At 38.4% G+C, this 25799-nt stretch overlaps 2 protein-coding genes and 1 pseudogene across 8 annotated transcripts in view; 2 read left to right on the top strand and 1 right to left on the bottom strand.

Moving 5' to 3' along the window:
• Nucleotides 1–8965, top strand: part of HECTD1 (HECT domain E3 ubiquitin protein ligase 1) — an 89806-nt gene extending 80841 nt beyond the window's left edge. For all 6 annotated transcript variants that reach the window (XM_027065531.2, XM_027065529.2, XM_027065528.2 and 3 more), the window contains 7 exons: nucleotides 1031–1168; nucleotides 2722–3329; nucleotides 4260–4338; nucleotides 4466–4559; nucleotides 5264–5414; nucleotides 7759–7903; nucleotides 8017–8965. In XM_027065531.2, the coding sequence (XP_026921332.1) occupies nucleotides 1031–1168; nucleotides 2722–3329; nucleotides 4260–4338; nucleotides 4466–4559; nucleotides 5264–5414; nucleotides 7759–7903; nucleotides 8017–8154 (1353 nt within the window). In that variant the 3' untranslated portion in view covers nucleotides 8155–8965. The remainder of the gene's footprint in view (nucleotides 1–1030; nucleotides 1169–2721; nucleotides 3330–4259; nucleotides 4339–4465; nucleotides 4560–5263; nucleotides 5415–7758; nucleotides 7904–8016) is intronic.
• AP4S1 (adaptor related protein complex 4 subunit sigma 1) overlaps nucleotides 3812–25799 on the bottom strand; it is a 57220-nt gene continuing 35232 nt past the window's right edge. For both annotated transcript variants that reach the window (XM_027065539.2, XM_053224343.1), the window contains exons 5-6: nucleotides 20953–20964; nucleotides 3812–12206 (exon numbers count right to left, since the gene is read on the bottom strand). In XM_027065539.2, coding sequence (XP_026921340.1) covers nucleotides 12078–12206; nucleotides 20953–20964 — 141 coding nt within the window. In that variant the 3' untranslated portion in view covers nucleotides 3812–12077. The remainder of the gene's footprint in view (nucleotides 12207–20952; nucleotides 20965–25799) is intronic.
• LOC113601278 (ubiquitin-40S ribosomal protein S27a-like) lies at nucleotides 24439–25424 on the top strand (annotated as a pseudogene).

Here is a 25799-nt window from a genome sequence, read left to right as displayed (position 1 = left end):
GCTCTGTGTCGACAGCTCAGAGCCTGGAACCTGCTTCAGATTCTCTGTCTCCCTCTCTCTCTGTCCCTCCCCTGCTCATGCTCTGTCTGTCTCTCTCTCTCACAAAATAAATAAAGATAAATTTTTTTTTGATGTTCTCAGTTTTACCTGTACATTAAGCTATGCTATTAGATATACACATTTTTTTGGAGCATACTGTTTTATATTAAACTGTGCTTGGCATTATACCATGGGTCTGTATTCAGAGCTATTATAATAAATGGCAGTATAAAACATGATGTATTTTCTGTACAGATGTTATCATAGGCATTGTCAAGCATATCCTATATGCTTATTCTTTCTTCTATGAGGGACAATGAAAGAAATCTCTGTTCTGTCACAAATATGAACCAGCTGCTTAGTTTATCTTTTGGATCAGAGACTGATCGTGACAGATACGCTGTATCTTTAGAAAGTATATGAGACTTATGGCTTTCACTTTAAACTCTATTTGCTTTCATCTTATTCTTCCTACCCATATATTCCTCTAAGTAGAAAATCCTTAATTATTTTATTTTTTTACCATGCACTGTATGTTTTTGTAAGCTGCCTCTCACATCATTTGGGGACTATGTAGAGTATGGACACAAAAACCTTGGAAGTAATTTCCTCAAGTCAGGAATAGAGGAAGAGTTTAGGTTTTGGTGTCATATAGGCATACAGACAAATCTGTGTGCCATCATTTCCTCAAGCAAATAATTTAACCTTTTTATCTAAACTTTGGTTTCCTTTGGTGTAACAAAAGGGATGAAAATCTATTTTGTAAAGTTGGTGTGAGAGATCAGTCACTTTGTGAACAATGTTCACCATGGTGTTTAAATGTGTAATAGTGTACAATAAATATACTTTTTAGAAAAACTAGAATAAAACTTCTGTGTTGTTATACTATTCTGCTATTATTAAAAAAAAATGTATTATTTGGTAAGAATGGGATAATTTTGAAACATTTTCTTTAAGCTCACTTTTCCCCCACAATTTGTTCATATTTTAGGTTGAATTTTTAGGAGAAGAAGGAACTGGCTTGGGCCCTACATTAGAATTTTATGCTCTGGTGGCAGCAGAATTCCAGAGAACTGATTTGGGAGCATGGCTTTGTGATGATAACTTTCCAGATGATGAATCTCGTCATGTAAGATTTATTTCCCATTTTGTGATTGTGATTCTGCTTTTAGAAAGTATTAAAAATAAGTTATGCTTTCAGAATTTAAGCCAGGTTTTCGAACTTTTTTATTATTGATCTTTTTTTTTAATATGAAATTTATTGTAAAATTGGTTTCCATACAACACCCAGTGCTCATCCCAATAGGTGCCCTCCTCAATGCCCATCACCCACCCTCCCCTCCCTCCCACCCCCCATCAACCCTGAGTTTATTCTCAGTTTTTAAGAGTCTCTTATGGTTTGGCTGTCTCCCTCTCTGACTTTTTTTTCCTTCCCCTCCCCCATGGTCTTCTGTTAAGTTTCTCAGCATCCACATAAGAGTGAAAACATAGGATATCTGTCTTTCTCTGTGTGACTTATTTCACTTAGCATAACACTCTCCAGTTCCATCCACGTTGCTACAAAAGGCCATATTCCATTCTTTCTCATTGCCATGTAGTATTCCATTGTGCATATAAACCACAATTTCTTTATCCATTCATCAGTTGAAGGACATTTAGGCTCTTTCCATAATTTGGCTATTGTTGAAAGTGCTGCTATAAACATTGGGGTACAAGTGCCCCTGTGCATCAGCATTCTTATATCCCTTGTGTAAATTCCTAGCAGTGCTATTGCTGGGTCATAAGGTAGATCTAGTTTTAATTTTTTGAGGAACCTCCGCACTGTTTTCCAGAGTGGCTGCACCAGTTTGCATTCCCACCAACAGTGCAAGAGGGTTCCCGTTTCTCCACGTCCTCACCAGCATCTATAGTCTCCTGATTTGTTCATTTTAGCCACTTTGACTGGCATGAGGTGATATCTCATTGTGGTTTTGATTTGTATTTCCCCGATGAGGAGTGACGTTGAGCATCTTTCTATGTGCCTATTGGCCATCTGGATGTCTTCTTTAGAGAAGTGTCTATTTATGTTTTCTGCCCATTTCTTCACTGGATTATTTGTTTTTTTGGTGTGGAGTTTGGTGAGTTCTTTATAGATTTTGGACACTAGCCCTTTGTCTGATATGTCATTTGCAAATATCTTTTCCCATTCCATTGGTTGCCTTTTAGTTTTGTTGATTGCTTCCTTTGCGGTGCAGAAGCTTTTTATCTTGATGAGGTCCCACTAGTTCATTTTTGCCTTCAATTCCTTTGCCTTTTTTTTTTTTTTTTTAAATGTAAAGAGAGCACAACCAGGAAAAGGGTAGAAAGAGAGGGAGAGAAAGAATCCCAAGCAGGCTCCATGCTAACAGCACAGAGCCCAACGTGGGGCTCAAACTCTTGAACTGTGAGATCGAGAGTTGGATGCTTAACTCTTGACCTGAGCTGAGATCAAGAGTTGGATGCTTAACTGACTGAGCCACCCAGGGGCCCCCATTATTGATTAATCTTGATATTATTAAAATGGTTTTAAAGAAGAAAATTCAGTCACCAAAACCTAATAAAAGGTATATATAAATACTTTAAGATAGCTAAATTGATGAAGATGTTTAATACTTATGCATCTTTTGTTTAATTTTATTTTTATTTCTCCCTCTAAAAAATTAGGTTGATCTTGGAGGTGGATTGAAACCTCCCGGATACTATGTGCAGAGATCATGTGGGCTGTTCACGGCACCATTTCCGCAAGATAGTGATGAGCTTGAAAGGATCACAAAACTCTTTCATTTCCTTGGGATTTTCTTGGCCAAATGCATTCAAGACAATAGACTTGTGGACTTACCTATTTCTAAGCCTTTCTTTAAACTTATGTGTATGGGTGACATTAAAAGCAATATGAGTAAATTAATTTATGAGTCACGAGGTGATAGAGACTTACACTGTACTGAAAGTCAGTCTGAAGCTTCTACAGAAGAAGGTCATGATTCACTCTCTGTAGGAAGCTTTGAAGAGGATTCAAAATCAGAGTTTATTCTAGATCCCCCCAAACCAAAACCCCCAGCTTGGTTTAATGGAATTTTAACTTGGGAAGACTTTGAACTAGTAAACCCACACCGAGCCCGATTTTTAAAAGAAATTAAAGACCTTGCTGTCAAGAGGCGTCAGATTTTAAGCAACAAAGGTCTTTCTGAAGATGAGAAGAACACGAAATTACAGGAACTAGTGCTAAAGAATCCATCAGGGTCTGGTCCTCCACTTAGCATAGAGGATTTAGGGTAAGTTTATATATACATTCTTCAACCTAATGGATGAATAGATTTTAAAGCTTTTATTTCTTTGTCCCCCCTAATTGCAATGTATGAGTAAATAGTCGGTTAAGAACAATAATATGCTGTAGGAAATATTATTGATTTGAATTTTAAAGAGTTCATATTATAGAGACAATATTCAGAATACCAGAATATAGTTTATTAATCGTCAGATCTCTGGAAGGTTATCTGATTTATCAGATGTGATTAATGTATATATATTGTATGAAAGTCCAAAGTCAAAGATACTTGGAGAAATCATAGCTAATTAATATATATAGTGTATTTGGCAAAGCTCAAAGTAGTTTGCTTTATATGTAGGCCTTATGTCCAATGGCTGTACTAACTGACTCCGATGCTACAGATCTTTTGATAAAATTCTTTTGATTTCTATACATGTAGTATTATACCCTTGGTATGTTTTTCTGTGATTTTGGGTTGACTGCAAGTCTGTCTTTTCTTTTTATTTTTCTTTTTCTCTCTTTCTTCCTTTCTTGATAATGTTGAGAAGTTTTGTTTGATAAATTATTATATATTCAAGGTCCTTTTTGAGGGTAGGGACAGAGCCTGAATAACATTAGTGAAGCAATAGTTTCTTCTTGGAAAAAAAAAGTAAAGATGTTGCTGTCCTAATTTGTTGCAAAAACCCTTTATTAATTTTGTGCCATAAAGGGAAATGAAATCTGGAAAGGTGGTGGTTTCCTGCAGTCTTTGCAAAGCCAGGTTTGGTGATGATTGGCCTACTAGTTTTTGTGGATGGGGTTTTTGCATTCAAAAGGCCTCATGCTTAACATCTAAGCCAGAGGGGTGGGGGGGATCATGGTTTTGGCAGCAGTGTTTTAAAAATTAAACACCAGTGGTAGCTGAATGTTAATCTAATACTTTTTGTCTTCCCAGTTTAAATTTCCAGTTTTGCCCTTCCTCAAGAATATATGGTTTTACAGCTGTGGATCTCAAGCCAAGTGGGGAAGATGAGGTAAAAATTTTGCTTTTGATACAGTTGTTAAGTTCAGAAACATCCTCTAGATGAGGCCAGTTGTAGTAGGAGCTACTGAAAACATCCCTGGATATTAACAATAATGTTGGCAAATTTTCCTTTGCAGATGATAACAATGGATAATGCAGAAGAATATGTGGATTTGATGTTTGACTTTTGTATGCATACGGGTATTCAGAAACAGATGGAAGCCTTTAGAGGTAATTTTTAGGGCTCTTGAGCTTAATACCTCTCCTTTTACTTGGAGACAGTTGAAATTCAGGCACTTACCTTGTCAAGAATTGCTGGTAGTCTCTAGATTTGCCCTGTGGTTTTTTGACTTCCAGATAGTTAGGTCCTGCAGATTACCCAGAACAGGTTGGAATGTTCTCAAGCTGTGGCATACCCTCAGCTTGTTCCTCCTAAGTAATGGGAGACCCACTTTTGTCCTCCATTTCTTCATTTGTACGTGAACATAAGTTTGCGTACTTTCCACATTGCATGATCAGGATGACTTAAACCATGTTAGAACCTAAGTTCTTCAGGAGAAAATTGAAGCACAATATATTAGACTGTTTGTCACTTACTAGTTCTGAAAAAGAATATAGATTCAGCTAGCTCGTATGATGCAAAGAGTTGGTTAAGAAATTACTAGAATTTGGCTACTGACCATAGTGACTGAGAGAGTATCTCGGTTCACATTTGCAGTATTAAGGGAAATTTCTGTACTTAAAACCTTAGCATAGCTTTGATTTCAAGCTATTTTAATTTATATTTGTTTTTTAAAAAATTTATTAATATTTTATTCATATTGCATTCTGTTGATATTAGGTATTTTGATTTGAAATTTGGCATTTTGGAATTATAACTTAGAAATTGAATTACATGTTTTATTGTTTTTGATTTTTTGCTATGTATAATGTAGATGGGTTTAATAAAGTTTTTCCAATGGAGAAGTTAAGTTCCTTCAGCCATGAAGAAGTCCAAATGATTCTTTGTGGAAACCAGTCACCATCCTGGGCAGCAGAGGATATTATTAATTATACTGAACCTAAGTTGGGTTATACACGTGACAGGTAAGTGTTGCTTATTTTCTAAGGTCAGTAAAACAGTTTTTGTCCCAAAATCAAATGACAGATTGTCTAAAGAACTATGACTCAGTGAATTACATTCATAAAATAAGTGAGAAAGCAGTTAAGTCTTCATATCCATTGATAAGGCTGAGTTTATACAAAAAGAAAATTGAGTCTTTGTTCGTGTTAAGATTCCATTTTAATTGTTCGCTCTTTTAAGAATTGGGTGAATTGTAAACCTTTAGGCTTCATTGTTTTTATACTAACCTTTATTGTTTTTAAATTTGAGCCTTGTAAAAAAAAGTTGAAAGAATTTCCAAATAGGCTTTGCCCAGATTCAACTGTACTTAAAATTTGCTTTATATTATTTATGCATAAGCACACATATTTATATATATACCTACACGTGGTATATGTGTATGTATACTGTTTTTTTCTGAACCATTTGAGAATATGTTGCTTATATCATGCCCTTTTACTCTGTAATACTTGAGTGTACATTTTCTGAAAATACGGATATTCTCCCATGTATCCACATTAGCTAGCAAATTCATACTGTTAGCTAACCTGTAGTCCATAGTCCAGGTTTGTTGATTACTCCAGTAATGTCCTTAATAGCACTCCCCTCATCACCACTGTCTCTTATCAGGAAATAGCATTTGGTTGTGATAGGAAACTTTTGGAGGGATAGGTCTTTAGTCTGAAACAGTTGAGTTGTTTTTTCTTTCATACCACTGATTATTAGATTTTTTTTTTTTTTTTAAGACTACAGGCTGTATATTACCTTTTCTTTTTAAAAGTTTCCAGGAGCACCTGGGTGGCTCAGTCAGTTAAGCATCTGACTCTTGGTTTCCTCTCAGGGTATGGATCTCACAGTTTTGTGAGTTCGAGCCCCGTGTCAGGCTCTGTGCTATGAGCACAGAGCCTGCTTGTTATTCTTTGTCTCCCTCTCTCTCTGCCACCTCCCCCTCTCACACTGTCTCTGTCTCTCTCTCAAAATGAATAAACATGGGGCGCCTGGGTGGCTCAGTCGGTTAAGCATCCAACTTCAGTTCAGGTCATGATCTTGCGGTCTGTGAGTTCGAGCCCTGAATTGGGCTCTTTGCTGACAGCTAGGAGCCTGGAGCCTGCTTCGGATTCTATGTCTTCCTCTCTCTCTGCCCCTCCCCTACTCACACCTCTGTCTCTCTCTCTCTCAAAAGTAAATACACATAAAAAATAATAATAAATAAATAAACTTAAAAAAAAAGTTTCCGAATTAACTAAAATGAGAGAATACAGTTGACCCCTTTACCATGCAGGGTTTAGGAGCACAGTTGAAAATTCGTATATAATTTTTGACTCCCCAGAACTTAACTACTAATAGCCTGCTCTTACCAGAAGCTCTACCAGTAACATGAACATATTTTATGTGAAGTAAGCTGGAGAAAAAAAAGAATGTTAAGAAACTTATGAGAACCTACACTTGTGATGGAATAGCATAATGTATAAATTTACCGAATCACTATGTTGTACATCTGAAACTAATATAACTGTGTGTGTCAGCTACACTCAAATAATAATAATAATGAAAAAGAAAGTCATGAAGAAGGGAAAATATATTTGCGGTACTATATTGTATTTATTGAAAAAACTTACATGTACAAGTGGACCTGAGCAGTTCAAACCTGTGTTGTTCAAAGGTCAGCCCTATTATGAATTACTTTAAACTTAACTCTAATGTTTATATAGCATTTTTTTTCCTAAGTCAACTATTTTTTTAAGTTTTTAAAATTTTTTAAAAATTTATTTGAGAGAGGGAGGGGAAGAGAGAATCCCAAGCAGGCTCTGTCCACACTGACTGTACAGAGCCTGACATGGGGCTCAAACTCACAAACTATGAGTCCATGACCTGAGCCAAAACCAAGAGTCCAACGCTTAACTGGCTGAGCCACCTAGGTGCCCCCTTTTCTTTAACATTATGATTGTGAAATTCATGCCTGTTGTGGCATATAGAAGCAGTTTATTTCACCGTTAACAAAAATGGATTGTTTCAGATCCCCTTTAGCCATATTTAGATGAATTATGCATGTGCATCTTGAGCTTTTCTGATTTGCTGGCTTTGTTGCATATTTGGTCCCTGTACTCCATCAGTTTGGTTCTGACTGTTTATAAGTACAAGACAGTCTTTGTAGGATATTTTTAAAGTAGCTTATATCTGCTCATTTCATGCTGAGTCAAGAGTCTCTAGTACTCTAGATACTACTGATAATTGTTTTTTGGGTTATTGCTGGCTTACAAGGTAGCGGTAGTGTTTTTCATTTAAATCAGCTCTCACATGAGTATAATTATATTTTTCTTCTTGTAGCCCTGGTTTCCTGAGATTCGTGAGGGTTTTGTGTGGCATGTCTTCAGATGAAAGGAAAGCATTCCTGCAGTTTACTACTGGTTGCTCAACTCTTCCCCCAGGTGGACTGGCTAACCTGCATCCCAGGCTCACAGTTGTTCGCAAGGTACAAACTTTATAGCTAACGAGGAATCCAAATGGAATTTACTTACTTCAGGATTGAAAGAAATAAAAATTTAAAGTCCTGGTCTTCCTGTGTTTTCACTTTTCTTTTTGTAGGTCGATGCTACTGATGCAAGCTATCCATCAGTAAATACATGTGTGCATTATCTCAAGTTACCGGAATATTCTTCGGAGGAGATCATGAGAGAGCGCCTGCTAGCTGCTACCATGGAGAAAGGCTTTCATCTCAATTGAGCTTTGAAATGGGAGACATCAGAGACTTATAAAATACTAGTGAAGCCTCTTGTGTTTGTGTGCAGAGAAGTATATGATCCTCTACGCTAATGACACTTGCCTTTATTTCAACCATTAAGGCTTTAAGAACACGTGGAATAAGTTGGTTAGCTGCTAATGACAAAACAAATCCTTTAACTACCCAGCCAGCAAGTATATAGCACAGAACACTGTGTTGCTACAAGGGCTTAGTGACTGGAAAAAGGTGGTCCTACTTGACTGTTCCAAAGAGCAGCTTCTCAGATCTTCAGTGTTCACTGGTAAATTTCTAACAGTGTATTTGTGTAAAGTTTGTCGTTTCATACTTCATACACTACAGTTGCCGTCACTGATCCCCGTTTTGCTGGCTTTTAAGCTACTTGGTCAAAAATCCTGCTTCCTTAAAACATAGTTAATGAGCATCTCAAGCTTTTTCTTTTCCTTTTTAATGATGCCTGCACTATCAGAGTATTCTAGTGTTCTCTCTTTTGTTTGGCATATAATCATGCACAACCTTTTTATTTCTTTGAGGTGGGAGTATATTTTTATTTCCTAAATGCCATACTATAAAGATCAAATTCTTAAGTGTGTTTGTGCAGCTCAAAGGTAAAGATATATTAAGGGGGAAAAAAAACACTGGTCTAGATGCAAGGCACACTTAAAGCAAGTTTTACTTTTGGTTGTATTTTCTTTGTATATTATAAACATTTATTTAACTTGTTGCAGTTTGAAGTAAAAAATTTCCAAAATGTATGCTCAACAATAATCATTAAAATGTTTGCAGCGTACAAAACTGTGTCATGTGACTATTTCACTGCAACGGTCAGACCTAAGAACTTAACCAGATAGTTTTTATTTTGAATCACTGAGATATAGTTTTTTGAAATTACTACATGAAGAAATGTATTTTTCTATAGTAAATACACTTACTGAAACTGGAAATCTAGGAGAAATCTATGTTCACATGCTTGTGATCCAACTGTTGTGTTCTGTCTTAAAGTATTCTTCAGCTGTGAATGGCCAAGTTATTTGTGTTAACTTTTTAAACACCAGATCTGCTACTTACCATTGTATCTGCAGGGATGTGTAGTTTAAGATTCAAGAATGATTTCTGAATGTTGTTAGTGTGAAAAGAAACCACCAGGATATGGCCATTTCCTGGTTTTGAAGAATGGCTTCTGTTTCCATTTTCCAAATTCTGTGATTTATCACATCTCTGCCCTTAGGTGAAAGAAACGTCAGTAGGACTGATTTAGACAGATGGCTTTTTTAGGAGTGAAAAGCATTTTTTTTGGAATTGCCCATTATTTACCTGTTTAAAAGGTACATACATTCCCTTTCTACATTAGAAGAGATATGTCCCACTATAGTCAATCATTTGAATACTGTTTTTATTCTCTGCATGAGAATGTTGTGACTATGTAATCAGTGGCAGCATTTAAATAATTCATCTTATTGTGAGTTTCACAGTTCTGAGAATAAAAGTTAAAATAAAACACAATAGCAATATTTAAATGTATGACCTATGCTTTAATCCAAAAAATAGTCGTGGTGATGGTCTCAATAAAGTCATGGATACATGACTAAAACTTTATTCTAGTGATAGAGTTAAAATCCAGTTTATGTGCTTAGTATTGCCATTTGTTTAAGTCTGTAAAATGTCTGTCATTACCCAGCTTTTACCAAGACTAATCTATAATCTAGCACAGGGGTCAGCAAACAATAGCCTGCTGCTTACTTTTGTATTGCCCATGAGCTAAGCATGGCTTTAAAATTTTCAGGTGGTTGAAAAAAAGCAAAAAAAGAACAATATTTTATGATGTGAAAAATTTTTGAAATTCAAATTTCAAAAGTCAAAATTCAAATGAAATTTCAAATTTATGAAATTCAAATTTCAAATGTCCATAAATAAACTTATTGCAACGCGGCCATGCTTGTTCATTTATGTATTATCTATGATTGTTTTTACACTGCAATGGCAGAACTGAGGTTTTGTAGAAACCACATGACCCACAAAGCCTAAAATATTTACTCTCTAGCCCTTTGCAGAAAAGGTTTGCTGAATCCTGGCATAGCACATTGCTGTAGCCTGTAAAATTGATGAGTCTTATATATTCAGTAAATGAAATGTTAGGAGTCAAGGTACAGCTGACCAATCTGAGACATAAATTTCATGAGTGTGAAAATCACTTAAAGCTGTTCATCACGGTTCAGCAATAAACCTGAAGCAAGATGACACAGCCTAGAAGGACAGATAGCCACATTACAGTTGACTTTGCATGAGTCAAGTGTTACAAGATATCTACTAGGGTCTCCACGTATACTGGATTCTTCAGCTTTCTTTTCTGTGGTATCTACCTAGTATTTTTTTTTTTAATTGTTATTCTCTAAAGGTACTGAAATCTGTGCCAAGATGTTATTCAAGTGCTATTTTGGTGTGACCTGAAAATTAATTTTGTTCACTCCCTAGTTACTTCTGGTGTACCAGTTTCAGCAGTTACCTGAATGTGCTACTGATTAAGTGCCTACCAACTAGGACAGTGTTTCCCAACTAATATGTCTTAGAAAGACCTCCAAAGCACTTTCATCTACGCTGGGCTTTCCCCAGACCTTGGCTACTTAATGCAAAGGTATCGGATCAATACACATTGTTCTGGCAGGTCAGAAGCCTTTCTTCTGCTTTTCTGAATGGGTCTAAACCAACTCAAGTTTGCTTTTAGAATCCATTATTGACTGGTTGCTTGGATCTTTATAGATGCAAACTTTAAATATGTAAGTAGATTTTTAGAAACAAAGACTTAAACCCATACACACATACACAAAAACAGTAGTGAATGAATCATCAGTGCCTGGAATGTCCATTTATGTCTTCTTTTGGAGAATAGTATTGTAGATGAAAGAACTCCTGGAATTCCATAGGATGGCACAATATCTTAAAGTACCATGATCATATTTGTTCCCTCCATTATATCTGCCTTTCTACCCTATATGCACATAAATATGTTTTCTACCTAAGACAGTTCTTTGTGCTCTACTGAGCAGCAAAAACATCTAGAAAAGTTGAGAAGGATTAGGTCATTGGTTTTCTATGGTGACTAAGTTCTCTTTGCTTCCAGACATGTCAAGGAGTCAAAGGAATAAGATAGGGAGTGGGGGAGAAGGCTTCATATCATGCCAACCTGAACAGAGATACTCTCTTGCATTCTGTTTTTAGACTTTGAACTAAAGTAAACTTCATTTACAAATAAGTTTACTAATAAGACAAACCATTTACAGCATGGCCTAAAGTATGGTTGTAAGGGCTCCCCTTTAATGTATAACCACTCAGTTTTTGGTAGTAACATTATAAGTGAATCAATTACATGACGACATTGTAATTACCAAGTGCCAATAAAATGGATATTAGGCTTTTAGAAACTGGCAAATCAAATTTAATTCTCGATTTTTATTAGGTACACAATTCAGTGAGGTTTGGACTTAAGACATTTTAAGGAAAAAGCATTCAGAAAACATTCGAAGTGCTCTGTGTTTAGAACTTTATTGGCTGATAGTTGTCTCATGTTCTTCTCATGCTGCTATCCTGAATTAAATATACAAAGGAAAGCAAAGAACAAAAAAGATACCCTCAGCACTCAACAAAAGTTGAACAAGTGGGGAAAAAATGCTTATGGTTAGAAAATAAAATTTGTCTCTTAGAGACAAATTTTCTTTGTACACCATATTTTAAAATACAGTTTGTTTTCCACTTAGGAACTGTGGAAAACACCTATATAAAATGTCTTTGGAAGGGTACCCCATTTTGCAGGGTACAGTCTTGCAGACTTTTTGGGCTACAGATGTAAAGAGGTATTCCATGGTATTCTCACTTCCACAAGTTGATGTTGTCTGGCAGAGACTTCCATTATTCAGCTTTCTGACATTTTATCAAGAATGAGTAGAGGGGCAAGAATTCTTGCCCGATTCGTTTCCACAATGCAGCCATTCAACACCATCTCATCCAAAATAATGTGTACTTTATCCAAATTAAACATTATCTAAGTTCACATTAAGGAAATTAGTTCTAGAGATACAAAAACGTTATTAACATTAACATGTAACACTAAATAACCACTTAGCCTATAATTTTTCCCATGTAAATTAGTCTAAGCATGAAGTATTGTTTATTTTACAGAATTTATGAAATCAGATTTAAAATTGGTGTCTATTTTAGAAATTATTACCTTAATGTACACATGCACACCCAGTTTCATCCTGGTTAAGCTAATTGGCCTATGTGCACAGAAATGGAATAGCTATACCTTTTAGCCAGAGGGAAAGTGAATCTACTATGAACTAGAGAATAAAGTAAGTGACATCGGCAAGAAGGTGACCGGACAAGAACAGTATTGTCTTCCCAGACAATAATAACCTCAACAGTAATAGCCACGATTTATGGAATAGTCATGTTCCAGGCATTGTGTTGTTTTACATAATTCTTTCAGTCTTCTCTACAACTCTATGGTATAAATGTTACACATTATCCTCATTTTGCATGGAGCAAATAGGCTCAGAGCCATTGTCCAAGGTCACATGGCTGATAATTGCCAGGACCTGGAATTTACGTCCACAGCTTTGGCTTGATGGTTCTGCTTCTACACTTCTCAGGAGAGGCCTGAGGCTACTGAGTATGTACCCTCCCTCAGCCCTAAATACTTCATCCAAAACCAAATGCTTTTACAAAGCCTTATGTCTTAAGCTATCTTTTCTGTCGCGCTGAAGAAAAAAATAACCAAGAGTAGATATGAATGAAGGAAGCAAGTCAATGCTGACTTAATTCCCAAGTAGATAAAAATTCTGAAATTCATGAGACTATCTTGCATAAATGAACAGTTCTAAAAATACTCATTTGAGAAATATGGAGCCACTTCCACTGATGTTCTTAGTGGAAAGTCAGTATAGCACATGGGGGAAGACGAAAATGTTGTCAGACTACAATGTCTAGCTAATTGGAAGGAGCCAAGTTCTTCTCCCAGTAGCCCCTTCAGAGAACTTTTGTGAAAGGAGAATGGGAACTACAATGAGATGATGATAATAGTTGAATGGTTCTGAATTTTATACTTTAATAGCTTATTAATCCATGTCTTTAAAGAACATGATCCTGGTCTCTTAAAAAAAAACAGCTGATTGAAACGTTGTTTCAGATAGACAAACTTCAGTCAACAAATGAGTGATTTAAATGCACTAGGGAAGTTCATAATTAAATAGTGAACCTTGGTAAAGTGAATTGTTACCACCTGGTTTTTTTTCTCAATAATTTCACATGTTCAAATCTATATTGTATTTGTTTAGTGAAGTACATCTACAGAAAATGATACAACCCTGTGAATGACTTTTAAGTTCCTATTAGGCTCTGCATTAATATCTCATTAAGCTCTGTGCAAATAGTCCTCTAGCAGAATAAACTGTTTTTCAGGAACCCATGGGAACTGTCCTTAAATGACCCAGAAAAGAAAAAGAAAAAAAAAAAAGCTTTATTCTGATACACCTATTAATAATGTCTTCCAATTATATAGATGATGATTGCTTTGTCCATGACCAAATTGGGACTGGAATACTAGGCCCCTGACTCCATCAGACCCAGAAGCCAGAACTTAGAAGCCAAAGTAGGAATGTCAGCTCAGTACAAAGTGGAGTTGGGGAGCACAGGGGGCTGCATGAAAAATGGCCTGCAGAATCCCCTTTTGTTTTCATTAAGGGCAATGAAAGCCTTGGTGCATTGAAAATGTGAACTCATCCAAGATGATTTTCTTGGAGAGAGGAGATCTAATTTTAATCTGTCTATTTGAGTTAGTTTAGGGATCAAGCTGAAGACTTTGGTAAGTAGATGATCTAAAATTCAGATGTCCCCTTGAGCAAGAAGCCACTTGTTTTGAAATTCAGATTAGAATTGCTGCTGAATCATATCAACCACTGACATCCTCACATTGTAAAGACAAGGTCTTTCAACAAGTCTGAATTTCCCAACATCCTAGAAACATGAGTTGTTCAGTGAGATCACCCTGTACCGTGGGCATGTGACTGCCTGTCTGAGTATCTGGTTCAAACCCTTAATAACCATGTAGCTTTCTGGCACCATATAGGGAAAACACAGACCAAATCCAGTGTGAGGCAAAACCCTGAAAGCAGATTTCCACCTGGAATCATGTGGCTCCTTTAAAATAAGAATCCAGCTGTTGTTTACATCTTGATTTGGTTTATAAGCAACTTGTACACACTGGTGAAGCCAAGAATAATGACATTTGAGCTACATGTCAGGTGAGCAGGGACCAAAAAAAAGCCCTATAATGCAAAGCCCTGTGGCAATAAACATAGGCAAACATGCTTCAACCCTGACATCTCAAATAGGATGAAGCGACAAAGGCCCAGGCTGTTGGTCTATTACTGTGGTGAGCTGAGAAGGGACTTTTTCAAGAGGGTCCTAGTTGGGGGTTACACTGAACCTGACTGACTTAAAGATCCATCAGGCACTTGGTTTCCCCTCGTGGACACCCTGTGGTTGGAGCTGATGTGAACTACAGCCAGCCTCCTAAAGAGCAGATTCAGAGAGCCCCACTTTTTCCCAATCCTGAGACCCAAAAGCCTTGCTGAATTTCTATGTGTAATGTGGATTGAAGTGGAATATCTTAGGACCCCAGTAATATTAGTGCCACCTGAAACCAATTTTCTAATTAAAATGTTTCTGGTTCCCACATTGGAATTTTGGTCTCTGAATCATAAATCACTTTTTCAGTATGGTAATTTAACACCACTGTAGTGGTCTATTTATCCTTTAATAAGAGAAAACTGAGCAGCATACATTCAAATGGGACTTGAAAAGCAATTCTAAGGTAGAACTCAGCCTAGAAACTAAAATGTGTAATTCTAGATTTTGGTCTTAGATCCCTTGTCGTCTTCCTTGGTTTCTTTCTTTCTTTTTAAGATCCTAGCTAACAAAGTTGTTGAAAAACTAAGTGGGGTGGGGAAAAAACTTGCTTTCCTGTTTATATTTTAATTCAGTCTCCCATGAAATTAGGTAAACTGTGAAGGGCCTTGTGTTCACATTTTCTACAAAAATTCAAATATTATTCCATAGAAGACTCACGACAGTGCACAGTCCGGGATATACTCTACTGGTAATATAGTCTGCTGCTCACTTTTAGGCTTAGTATTGCCTCCTGTGAATTAGGCCACTGAAAAGGAATTTATCTTTTTTGTTTTGTTTGTTTTCAATAGGTTTTTCCTTAAAGACCCATTCATATTCTGAGAGCAACAAGACATCCAGGTGTAGTTTTTTAAAAATTTATATAGATTTATGTAAAATCACACAAATATGAAAGTCAGCATTGGGTCAAATGAGCCTGTCCGTTTCTCTTGTTTTTTCCCCTAACACTGTTGCCCCTCATAACCCGCTGTCCCTATTTCTGAGTCAAACAGCTGGAAGCCGGAAGCGTGGAACAAAAGGAGTGGGCGGAAGGCAGGCAGGCAGACTTGGGCAGGTATAGTGGCGGATGGATATAGCATCGAAGGACGCAGAGAACGCACTTAGAGAAAATAAGGAGACGGCGAAGGCCAGTGAGAGTCCAGTGAGAGTCGGAGAAGTCCGGAGGGCAAACCTGTTTAATCTGGAACCTTCACATCCCTCTCCCAGGTAAATGGCTGACTCCCTTGGGGACTGTTCATCATTCTGAGACTCTTCACTCATGACAGCACTGACTGCAGCTCTCGTGCTGACAAGGTTTTGGCTCCCTTACCCCTCAGGGCCTCCCCTTCCCAAAGACATACTCCCTGAGCCCACGGGCCAGCTCTCACCCCTTGCAGCCCTGCTTTCAATTTACATACCTTAAAAAGAAAAAAAAAAGATGTTTAGAAGTTACTCAATGTGAACGCCACTCCTGGAGAGCACGCTCTTACGAAGACCGGCAGATACCCTCACCATGTCCGACTCCTCCAACCGAAAACTAGGGTTTCCCCAAAACTTCTTTCCTACATCAGGAAAAACTTTGACAACACCAAGATAGCATGGTGACAGGCACTATATAAATGCCTTGTTAAGTCTTAAATCACCACAATCTCCAGATGATAACAAATTTTGTAAAAAAAAAAAAAAAAAAAAAAATATATATATATATATATATATATATATATAGTCTAATTTAATCTTCTAATTTTATAGCCATGGAGTCAGGGGCCCTGGAAACCCAGAGACTGGTACCAGCTGTGTCCCAAAGTAGCCCTATGTTTTGGGACATGTCACAGAACCCCTCTGGGCTTCAGCCTTTTCATCTAAAAAATGAGGTTTTAACCTGATGATTGTGTAGTTTTCTTCTAGTTCCAAAGTACTCAAATCCTAGGACTCTAAATGTAACCTTCAGGAAGAGGGGGGCTAGTTTACTCCTATCTGACAATATCAAGCCATTCCTGATATAATCACATACTCCATAATACCTCAAAAGAAATCTTTTGGTAATGACTTAATTTATTATTGTGACTTTCTGACAGAACATGGAGACAATTTCAGTTTATTTAGAAGCTACCACTGTGGTGTTGGAGGGATTCCCTGGAGAACTTTATTCTTCTTACCAGCATTTCCAAAGCCCCTAGTTGAACAAGTGCTTTTGTGATTTCTCATTAAATCAGTTTGAAATTATCTCCTAATCAGAGAAGCCCTATTCTGGTTTCTGGACCTCTAAAGGTGTTTGTAATTTTAGGATAGTAACGAAGGAACAAGAGGTTGATGCCCCACAGTGGGCTCTGGGCCCTAATCAGGGCCTGACTGCAAATCTTGGTGGTGCTAATTAGTGCTGCCTGGGTGCCTGCATTCCTCCAGGGAGCACCATGGTAGAAAATTAGCTGAGTCACAGAGAGTGCAAGCAGGTTGCAGGGAAGCCCTTCCTTCTCCCCCACCCTCAACTGCGATAAAGAGGTACTTTCACATCACCCACGTGAGCTTTAAGGTTCTAGAACTGCTCAGGCTTTTGGGTTTTAAGGACTTTAAAATAAAGATTTATTTAAAAGATATTTTTGAATCAAGAAAAACATTCTGGATTCTAGGCCTACCCTATATTTATGGTATAGGTGGCACTGCAATATAAATAGGATTCCAGCCTGTTCCCCAGCTACTATCCCAGGTTGTCTGTCATTCCTGCCCCCCACCCCTCACCCCCACCCCCACCAGTCCTGGGGTAAGGGTTGGGGAGAGGTCTATACCAGTCCTGCTAGCAGCAAGCTCAGGTATATGGGTACCCAGTGAGTTTTGGGGACCAAGGTAGATGAAGGGTGGTCAAGAAGTGGATTGGGTACCTGCAGGCTCTGGATAAGCATCCTCACCCCATGGAGAGAGAGATGTTCCTGAAGGAGAGCCAGAGTATTGCCCTCTAAAGCACAGGACCCAGGAAAGGGACGCTAGTTGTTGAAGTCTAAAGATAGCACTCCTGGATTCTACTCTAGCCCAAATAAACCAAGGTCTTTAAGCCTCTTTAAAGGCACCAAATACCAAAAAGGCTGTTAAGGTTTTCTGTACATTCACACATACCGTAAGTATGCACTGAACTGAGGAGGAGTTGGGCATCTCCCACACAGCACTGTTCACTGGTGCCATTCCCTATTTACCAAAGCAGGTGGAGACAGCTCCTTTGAATTATCACTTGTCTGGAGAATTCAGCAAACCTGGGGCTACATAGCTGAACACATCTGGAGAAGCTCATTAGTTGATTCCTAAAAACCATCTTCATTCACAGAATGGGAAGTCTTAAATAAGTCTACTAGAGTGATAGGGCAAACTTTCCCTAAAGAAGCAGGGCCTCAGGAATTCTCTGGCCAACATTTCAACCCAGCAGGTGGAATAGATCGCGAAGAGTGTATAGGAACTTCTGCACTGCACGTGAATGATTTATGTCACTGACATGCTTGGTCCCAAGAGTCTGCCCCTCTTGACACTAAATGCAACACACAGTTTCCATTTAGTGGAATTTCTGTCCTGATTTCTTGTGCTTAGGTCATTTTTTAAAATCTCATCTGTCATGTTCTGTGATGTTAGTCCTACTAGAACAGGCCCATTCTAGGGCTTGTATACAAATGGTGCATTTTATTTCTCAAAGTCTAAACAGGTGGATTCTGGAAAGCTGCCCCATTCTTAAGGTGCTTCAGGCTGATAAAGCTTCTGGAGGAAAAGCTTGCAAGTAAAGGGCTTCTTGGGAATTCCGTGAGGTTTTGACTTCCACCCTCCGGGTGCTGCACCAAAGCCAAGCCTAAAAACATGTCTGTTTCCTGTGGGCGGACGAGGAAAGCTTTCTTAAGCCCAAGCAAGCACAAAGATGGGTGTTCTGAGTGTTGGGAGAACCAGCTCCAGGCTGCAGTGATTATAAGTTGCTTGTTTTCAGCTTTTCAAGGCCTGAGGAAGCTTTCCTGGCACAGCAGACGTAAACAATGTTAGCTGCTTCAGCAGCTTCCTGGTTACAGGCTACCAGGGTGGTGATGCAGAACACCTATGGTCCTGCACAGAGAAGGGGGCAGGAAACTGAGGCTGCATCTCCAACAGGCTCCCTTGTCTTACCGTTATGAAACTGGCATGTAGCGGTCTTCCCTGGACCCATGATAGTTAAAAAAAAAAAACAACTATGTATGAGGCAGACTAAAGACATGGGTTTTAATTAGATTTTTTTTCAGATGGCTGAGGGTGGAAATCTTTTAAAAATGTTAATAGAAGACAGGTATCTCATATCCTACCTGCCCTGCTACCCGTTCCACTTTTAGGCCACCAGAAGTCCATGTGAAATTATGCCTGGAGCAAAGGCATACACTGCCAGGTCTGGAAAGACTTAGTTCCCTTCTCTTACCGACGCAAAATTCCTAATCTTTCAGGTGGATATGCCTAAGTAATTCCTAAGGCCAGTAAAATGTCAGTTAGTCAGAGGTACATCTGCAACTAACCTTGTAAGTTAATTGTATTTCAATTAAAAAAAAAATAAGGTAGAAAGGAAGGGAAGGCAAAAATGAAACTAAGTAAAATAGAGGGAAAGAATACAAACTGTGTGCCTTGGTGTGGAAATTAAATTTGAACAAGAATACTGGAGCTCAGGGCACCTGGCTGGCTTAGTCAGAAGAGCATGCGACTCTTGATCTTAGGGTTGTGACTTTGGGTGTAGAGATTCCTTAAAAATAAAATCTTTAAGAAAAAAGAAAAGAGAAAGAATGGTGGAGCTCATGACTTGGAGCTAGGCTATACCCCAGAGGGTTATAAAGACAAACCCGTCTCTACCTGTAGTTAGTACGTAAGACACATCAATACAACAAGTTCAGCTATAATACGTACTCTGTTATATCTGACTCACTTTAATTTTCTGAACTTTTAGACCAGTTAGACTCTTTCTTCCTGTTCTAGGTGTAAGGTAACTCAGCTCACTTAGAGTCATGGCAACATCAAATACTAAGGCCGAGAGGGAATTAAAGCTCTAATAGCCTAATTCTCTTATTTTGAAATAAAGGGGTTATGTGTCTTGTCCAACACATATAGTTTGGTGGCAGGTTTGAAAGCAGAACTTGGGTTTCTGTACTCCTAATGAAGTGTCTTAACAGCTTTTGCCATCTTTCTGATGATTTTTTAAATCAAAAGGCATTTTTATTATTCCCCTGTACAAGAGGAAGAGATTTATTGTGAGTTGCTTTAAAGGGCTTAGTTAAAATGGAATGTAACATGCTGAATAAAAATAACACCTTAATACACGGCCTGGTCTTGGGTGTCCTAGGTCAAAGGGAGCATAGATTTAGGTCAGTCACCACTAGAGGGCACTCAGATTTTCTCAGTCAATTTAAAGAGGCTCCCAGATACAGCCTCCAATTTGTCATCAACATGATGACATTTTCTATCAACAGTAAACGCTAAATGGCCATTTCCCCCAAATATACCAGTCTAACGGATATGTGTGTGGTATAGATATATATATCTATATCTATGTAGGTATAGATATATATATCTATATCTATGTAGATATAGATATATAAACATGTTATAATTAATACATATTTATTTTAATGTTACTATTCTAGATTTAAGCCTGATGTTTTCCCAGTGGATTCTTTCATTTATTGTTTTCAAATGGTATGCAGATTTTTGTAGTAAAAATTAACTTAAAATGTCCACTTGCTTCTCAGAGTACTTACAAAGCCCAGGGGGCCCTGCTGAAATCCACAGGTCTGCAGTATTTGAAGCAAATAATATTTATTTGAGGAGGCCCTGGCATACTTTGATTTAAAAGGGAGAAGAAAGTGAAGAAAAGGAGAGCTTTCTCTGCTATAAAAGTAAATGATACAAGTCAGGAAATTTCTTTAACCCTCCATTTTATCATCCTTGAAGGCCTTATTCTGATCACATGGGGGATTTCTGGAGATTTATACCTGGAGCCATGAAAATCCATTCTCTCTAGGAGGACCAAGCACTTTCTGGCTGTGTTAGATTCTGGAAAGGTCTATTCTATATGCTTAAAAGAAGTTACACTATTATATATCAGTTATTATCAACTACTACCATAGTATTGCCATGTCTGAAAAATAGAAAAATCATAACAAAAATTACTTTATAAAAAAGGGCAGGGTTGTTTCCGCAAAGCTGCTACATACCTCTGACTACCTTGTGGGTTGTTGATGATCGGCATACTGGATTCTGCTGAATTGTTTTCCTGACCCAGGGCACTTACCTGATCAGGACTAGCCTGTGCTTTGCCAAGTACTGAGGAAAACCTGGCTCATGGCTTTGAAAAAGGATACATCTAATTCACTCTGGAAAAGAGAAAAGAGTACAAGGATGAGAATGAGCCCCTGGGACACGTGCGCTTAGCAGTTAGCAGCTGCCCTGGCCACAAGCCGGGGAGCAGGTGGGGGACGCAGCTCTGTACATAGAAGCGTGAGAGCAGGAAGGCTCGGAGTCTGGGCTTGTGCTTTCTTTATGAAGAAAAACAGGCTGCAGTTTAGAGGAATTGTGCCAACCAGAACAATTCATCTTTGAAAGGTAGAGGGACTAGACTAACTCAACCTGTTCAGATGACGCGTAGCTAATTTGATATGTGTATCAAAAGCCTTAATAATATGCATACCCTTTGAATCCATCAGTTTTATTTCTAGAAGTTTATCCTAAGGAGATAATTAGATAACAGCATAACAATGTGTGATCGGATGTTCAGGGTAATGTTGTTTATAGTAGCAAATTATTGAAAACAAGCTAAGTATCTATCAAGGGGGGACTAGTTAAATAAATTATAGCAGATCCACAAATGAGGATACAGATATATAAGTACTGACATTGTTAAATAAAAGCAAGTTACAACACGGTATATTCAGTATTATCCCATGGATATATGTATATGTAAAGATAGATACAGATATAGTTGGATATAGACAGATACATAAAGTCTAAAAGGAAATGTACCTAATAGTATCTATCAGTAGTTCATGAACTTACTCATGGTCTTCTCCCCTTTCTTTTTGCTTATATGTATTTTTAATTTTTTTTAGTGATCATAGATGTTTATATCATAAAAAAGTTGGGGTGCTTGGGTGGCTCAGTTGGTCAAGCATCCAAATTCCACTCAGGTGGTGATCTCACGGTTTGGGAGTTCGAGCCCTGTGTTGGGCTCTCTCTTCAGATCTTCTGTCTCTCTCTCTCTCTCTCTCTCTCTCTCTCTCTCTGTCCCTCCCCTGCTCATGCTCTCTTTCTCAAAAGTAAATAAACATTTAAAATAAAAGTCATAGAGGGAGAAAAAAGTAAACAGAGTTAAATTTGTATCTGGAAGGACTTCGGGTTTGTCAAGTGAAGGACTGAAAATGCTGAGCCCACCTCAACAGCCACTGTCCTCTCTTGCAAAACTGCCTCCGTTGAAGCTAACTGGGTTGGCTTTTTGTTTTGAAACGTGATGCTGAGATGCTTCCTTCAGCTCAGACAGCATGAGACTGATCTCCAAATTTAAGATTTGGAAACTAAGATTAAAAATAGCCTCAGAAAGAATGTTTAAAACTCACAAACCTAAAAATAAATCTTAGATGACAAGGCATTCTTTGAGTGGGACAGATTCTATTTTCTTTTCCCTCCGCTTTTCTCTCCTTTCTGCTACTGTCATCCTAAACTGAGTCATCTCCCAGTACTGTCCGAGTCCTGTGTAATCACCAGTTTACATTAAATTCTAATCTTCACTTCTGTGGTTTATGTGGTCACTGACTCTCTTCCCAGAATTACAGCAAGAATTCAGCAATGTGCTATTTATTCTCAGTCACTGAATATAATAATAATAATAATTTCAAAAACCTTAGCAATGATAGCCCTTGTACTCACTCTTATCATCCCAGGTTTAAAACATTACTCTTTTGGGAAATGTTATTCTTCTTGATAGGTGTTGCCTTAAAACGGCTGAACATGGCCAGCTCTGAATCACAGACCCTGACTTGCAAACCAGTCTGTCTTAAGAGAGTGGGAGTCAGGGGGGCCTGGGTGGCTCAGTCTGTTAAGTGTCTCCTGATTTTGGCTCAGGTCATGATCTCACTATTCGTGAGTTCAAGCCCTGTGTTGAGCCCTGCTTCAGGCTCTGCACTGATGGTGTGGAGCCTGCTTGGTATCCTCTGTCTGCCTCTCTCTCTGCCCCTCCCTCTCTCTCCCTCCCTCTCTCTCTCTCTCTCTCTATCTCTCAAAAATAAATAAGTAAGTAAGTAAGACAGTGTTGTCAGGATTAAGCAGGAGCTAGAGCTGTGCTGTCTACTATGGTAACCACTAGCATCATTGTGGTAAATTAAATGAATTAAAATTAAATTCCTCACTTCCTCCTTTACAGTAATCACATTTCAAGTTTTGAAAAGCCATACATGGCTAGTGCCTACTGTACTGGATAACACACGCATGGAACAATTCTATTGCTGCAGAAAGTTATATTGGTCAGTGCTGATTTATGGCATCCTCTCCAAGCAGTCAATACGAACATGGAGTTTAAAGCCAGCCTCAGTGGCCCCTGTCTCCTCAAGGCCAGTCTGGAAAGGCCTGACTCCTTGCCATCTTCCAGCTTCAGCACTACTTCCTTCCTAACTAGATGCACTGCCATCCTGCAGGCCACGAGGCAATTCCAAGATCCAACCCCTGAATGAGGAAGTGGCTGACAGTAAGCCTCATGCATTAAGTTAGTGGGTCTCAAATTTAAATATGCATCAGAATCATACAGAAGGCTTGTTAAAACACAGATTGCTGAACCTCAACCCAGAATTCCTGATTCAACACTTTGAGGTGGGCCCACAATTTGTATTTTTAGTAAGTTCCCAGGTGATGTTTATGTCGCTGGGAACACCACTTTGAAAACTACTGCACTAAGGCAATGAAGACAGGCTAGTTGATTGTCCCATGCAGAAGGAATTTGCCAAACAATTCTGGTATTAGGAGTTAGGCTGAAGATATAACTTCTTAACATGAGTTTTGCCCTTAGCAGGCTTTAGTGAACTCAATATTACTTATTATGGAGATTTCACTCACTGCCTCAGGAAGAAGCAGCCTAGAAACAGTTTCTTCCAAATCTTTTTATTTAAAAGCAAAATGAAAGAAGGGTGCCAGGGTGGCTCAGTCGGTTAAGCATCTGACTTGGGCTCAGGTCATGATATCATGGTTTGTGAGTTCGAGCCCCACATTGAGCTCTGTGCTTCCAGCTCAGAGCCTGGAGCCTGCTTTGGATTCTGTGTCTCCCTCTCTATCTCTGCTCCTCCCCTGCTCATGCTCATGCTCTGTCTCTCTCTCTCAAAAATAAATAAACATTTAAAAAAATTTTTAAAGCAAAATGAAAGAAACATAACAACTTTGAAAACTCAGCTTGTGCCACTACTACCTCTCAAGAATATCTAACTAAGGCTCAGGAAGGCCTATGGGAGCAGAGTAAAACACCTTCACTGATTCTTTTTTTTTTTTTAACATGTGCTCTTTGGTTAAAAATGTTTATCAGGGCGCCTGGGTGGCTCAGTCGGTTAAGCATCCGACTTCGGCTCAGGTCATGATCTCGCGGTCTGTGAGTTCAAGCTCCGCGTCGGGCTCTGTGCTGACAGCTCAGAGCCTGGAGCCTGCTTCGGATTCTGTGTCTCCCTCTCTCTCTGACCCTCCCCCGTTCATGCTCTGTCTTTCTCTGTCTCAAAAATAAATAAACATTAAAAAAAATTTAAGAAAATGTTTATTTATTTTGAGAGAGAGAGAGAGAGAGAGAGAGAGAGAATATGAGCAGGGGAGGGGCAGAGAGAGGGGGAGAGAGAGAATCCCAAGCAGGCTCCACACTGTCAGCACAGAACCCAACTCAGGCCTTCATCTCAGGAACCATGAGATCATGACCTTAGCTGAAATCAAACTAAGATGCTCAAAAGACTGAGCCACCCAAGTGCCTCAGTAAATCCTTACACTTGTGGTCAACTGATTTTTAACAAGGGTGCAAGACAATTCACTAAGAGGGCGGTGGAGAACAGTCTTTTCAACCAATGGTGTTGGGAAAATTGGATAGCCACATACAAAAGAATGAAGTTAGACCCCACTTCATAGCATATACAAAAATTACTCAAGCTTTTCCAATCTGCCATCTGGAACCACCACCAGGATGCAGATTTTCGTGAAAACCCTTATGGAGAAGATCATCACTCTTGAGGCTGAACCCTCAAATACAACAGAAAATGTGAAGGCCAAGATTCAGGATAAGGAAGGAATTCCTGGTCATTAGAGACTGATCTTTGCTGGAAGCAACCGGAAGATGGATATACTCTGACTACAACTGCAAAAGGAGCCCACTCTTCATCTTGTGTTGAGACTTTGTGTGGTGCTAAGAAAAGGAAGAAGTCTAAACACCACTTCCAAGAAGAATAAGCATAAGAGAAAGAAGGTTAAACTGGCCATCCTGAAATACTGTAAGTTGGATGAGAATGTCAAAATCAGTCCCTTTGTCAGGAGTGCTCTTCAGATGAATGGTGCTAGCCACTTTGACAGACATTATGGTGGCAAATGTTGCCTGACTTATTGCTTCAACAAACATGAAGACAAGAAATTGTGTATGGGTTAATAAAAGACACAGGAGTAAATCTTCATGACATTAGGGAACTGTGAGATCATGACCTGAGGTGAAATCAAGAGTCAGACACTGAACCAACTGAGCCACCCAGGTGCTCCAAAGCCTTTTTAGACATAACACCAAAAACATAAGCAACAAAAGAAAAATTAATTGAACTTCATCAAAATTAAAAATTATTGTAATTCAAAGAACACTATCAAGAAAGTGAAAAGAAAGCCAGTGAAGGGGAGAAAATATTTTTAAATTATATCTGATAGGTACTCAAGTTAGTTCAATCAAATAGACTTGTTTTTGTATTCAATCAATTCACTCTTACAACTCAACAATAAAAAGACAAATAGTGCAAGCGAAAAATGGGCAAAGGATTTGAAGACTTTTTCTCCAAAGAAGATATACAAATGGCCAATAAACACATGAAAAGCTCCTCAATGTTTGTTGTCCAGTAGTCAAATGCAAATCAAAACCACCATTGATTGGCCTCTATACCACTTCATACCCACTAGGATGGCTATAATCAAAAAGATAATAACAAACTTTGGTAAGAACATG

This window comes from Acinonyx jubatus, chromosome B3, assembly GCF_027475565.1.
Source record: "Acinonyx jubatus isolate Ajub_Pintada_27869175 chromosome B3, VMU_Ajub_asm_v1.0, whole genome shotgun sequence".
Taxonomy (NCBI): Eukaryota; Metazoa; Chordata; class Mammalia; order Carnivora; family Felidae; genus Acinonyx; species Acinonyx jubatus.
Note: the sequence above shows the minus strand (reverse complement) of the source record. Positions and strands in the feature narration are given on the sequence as shown.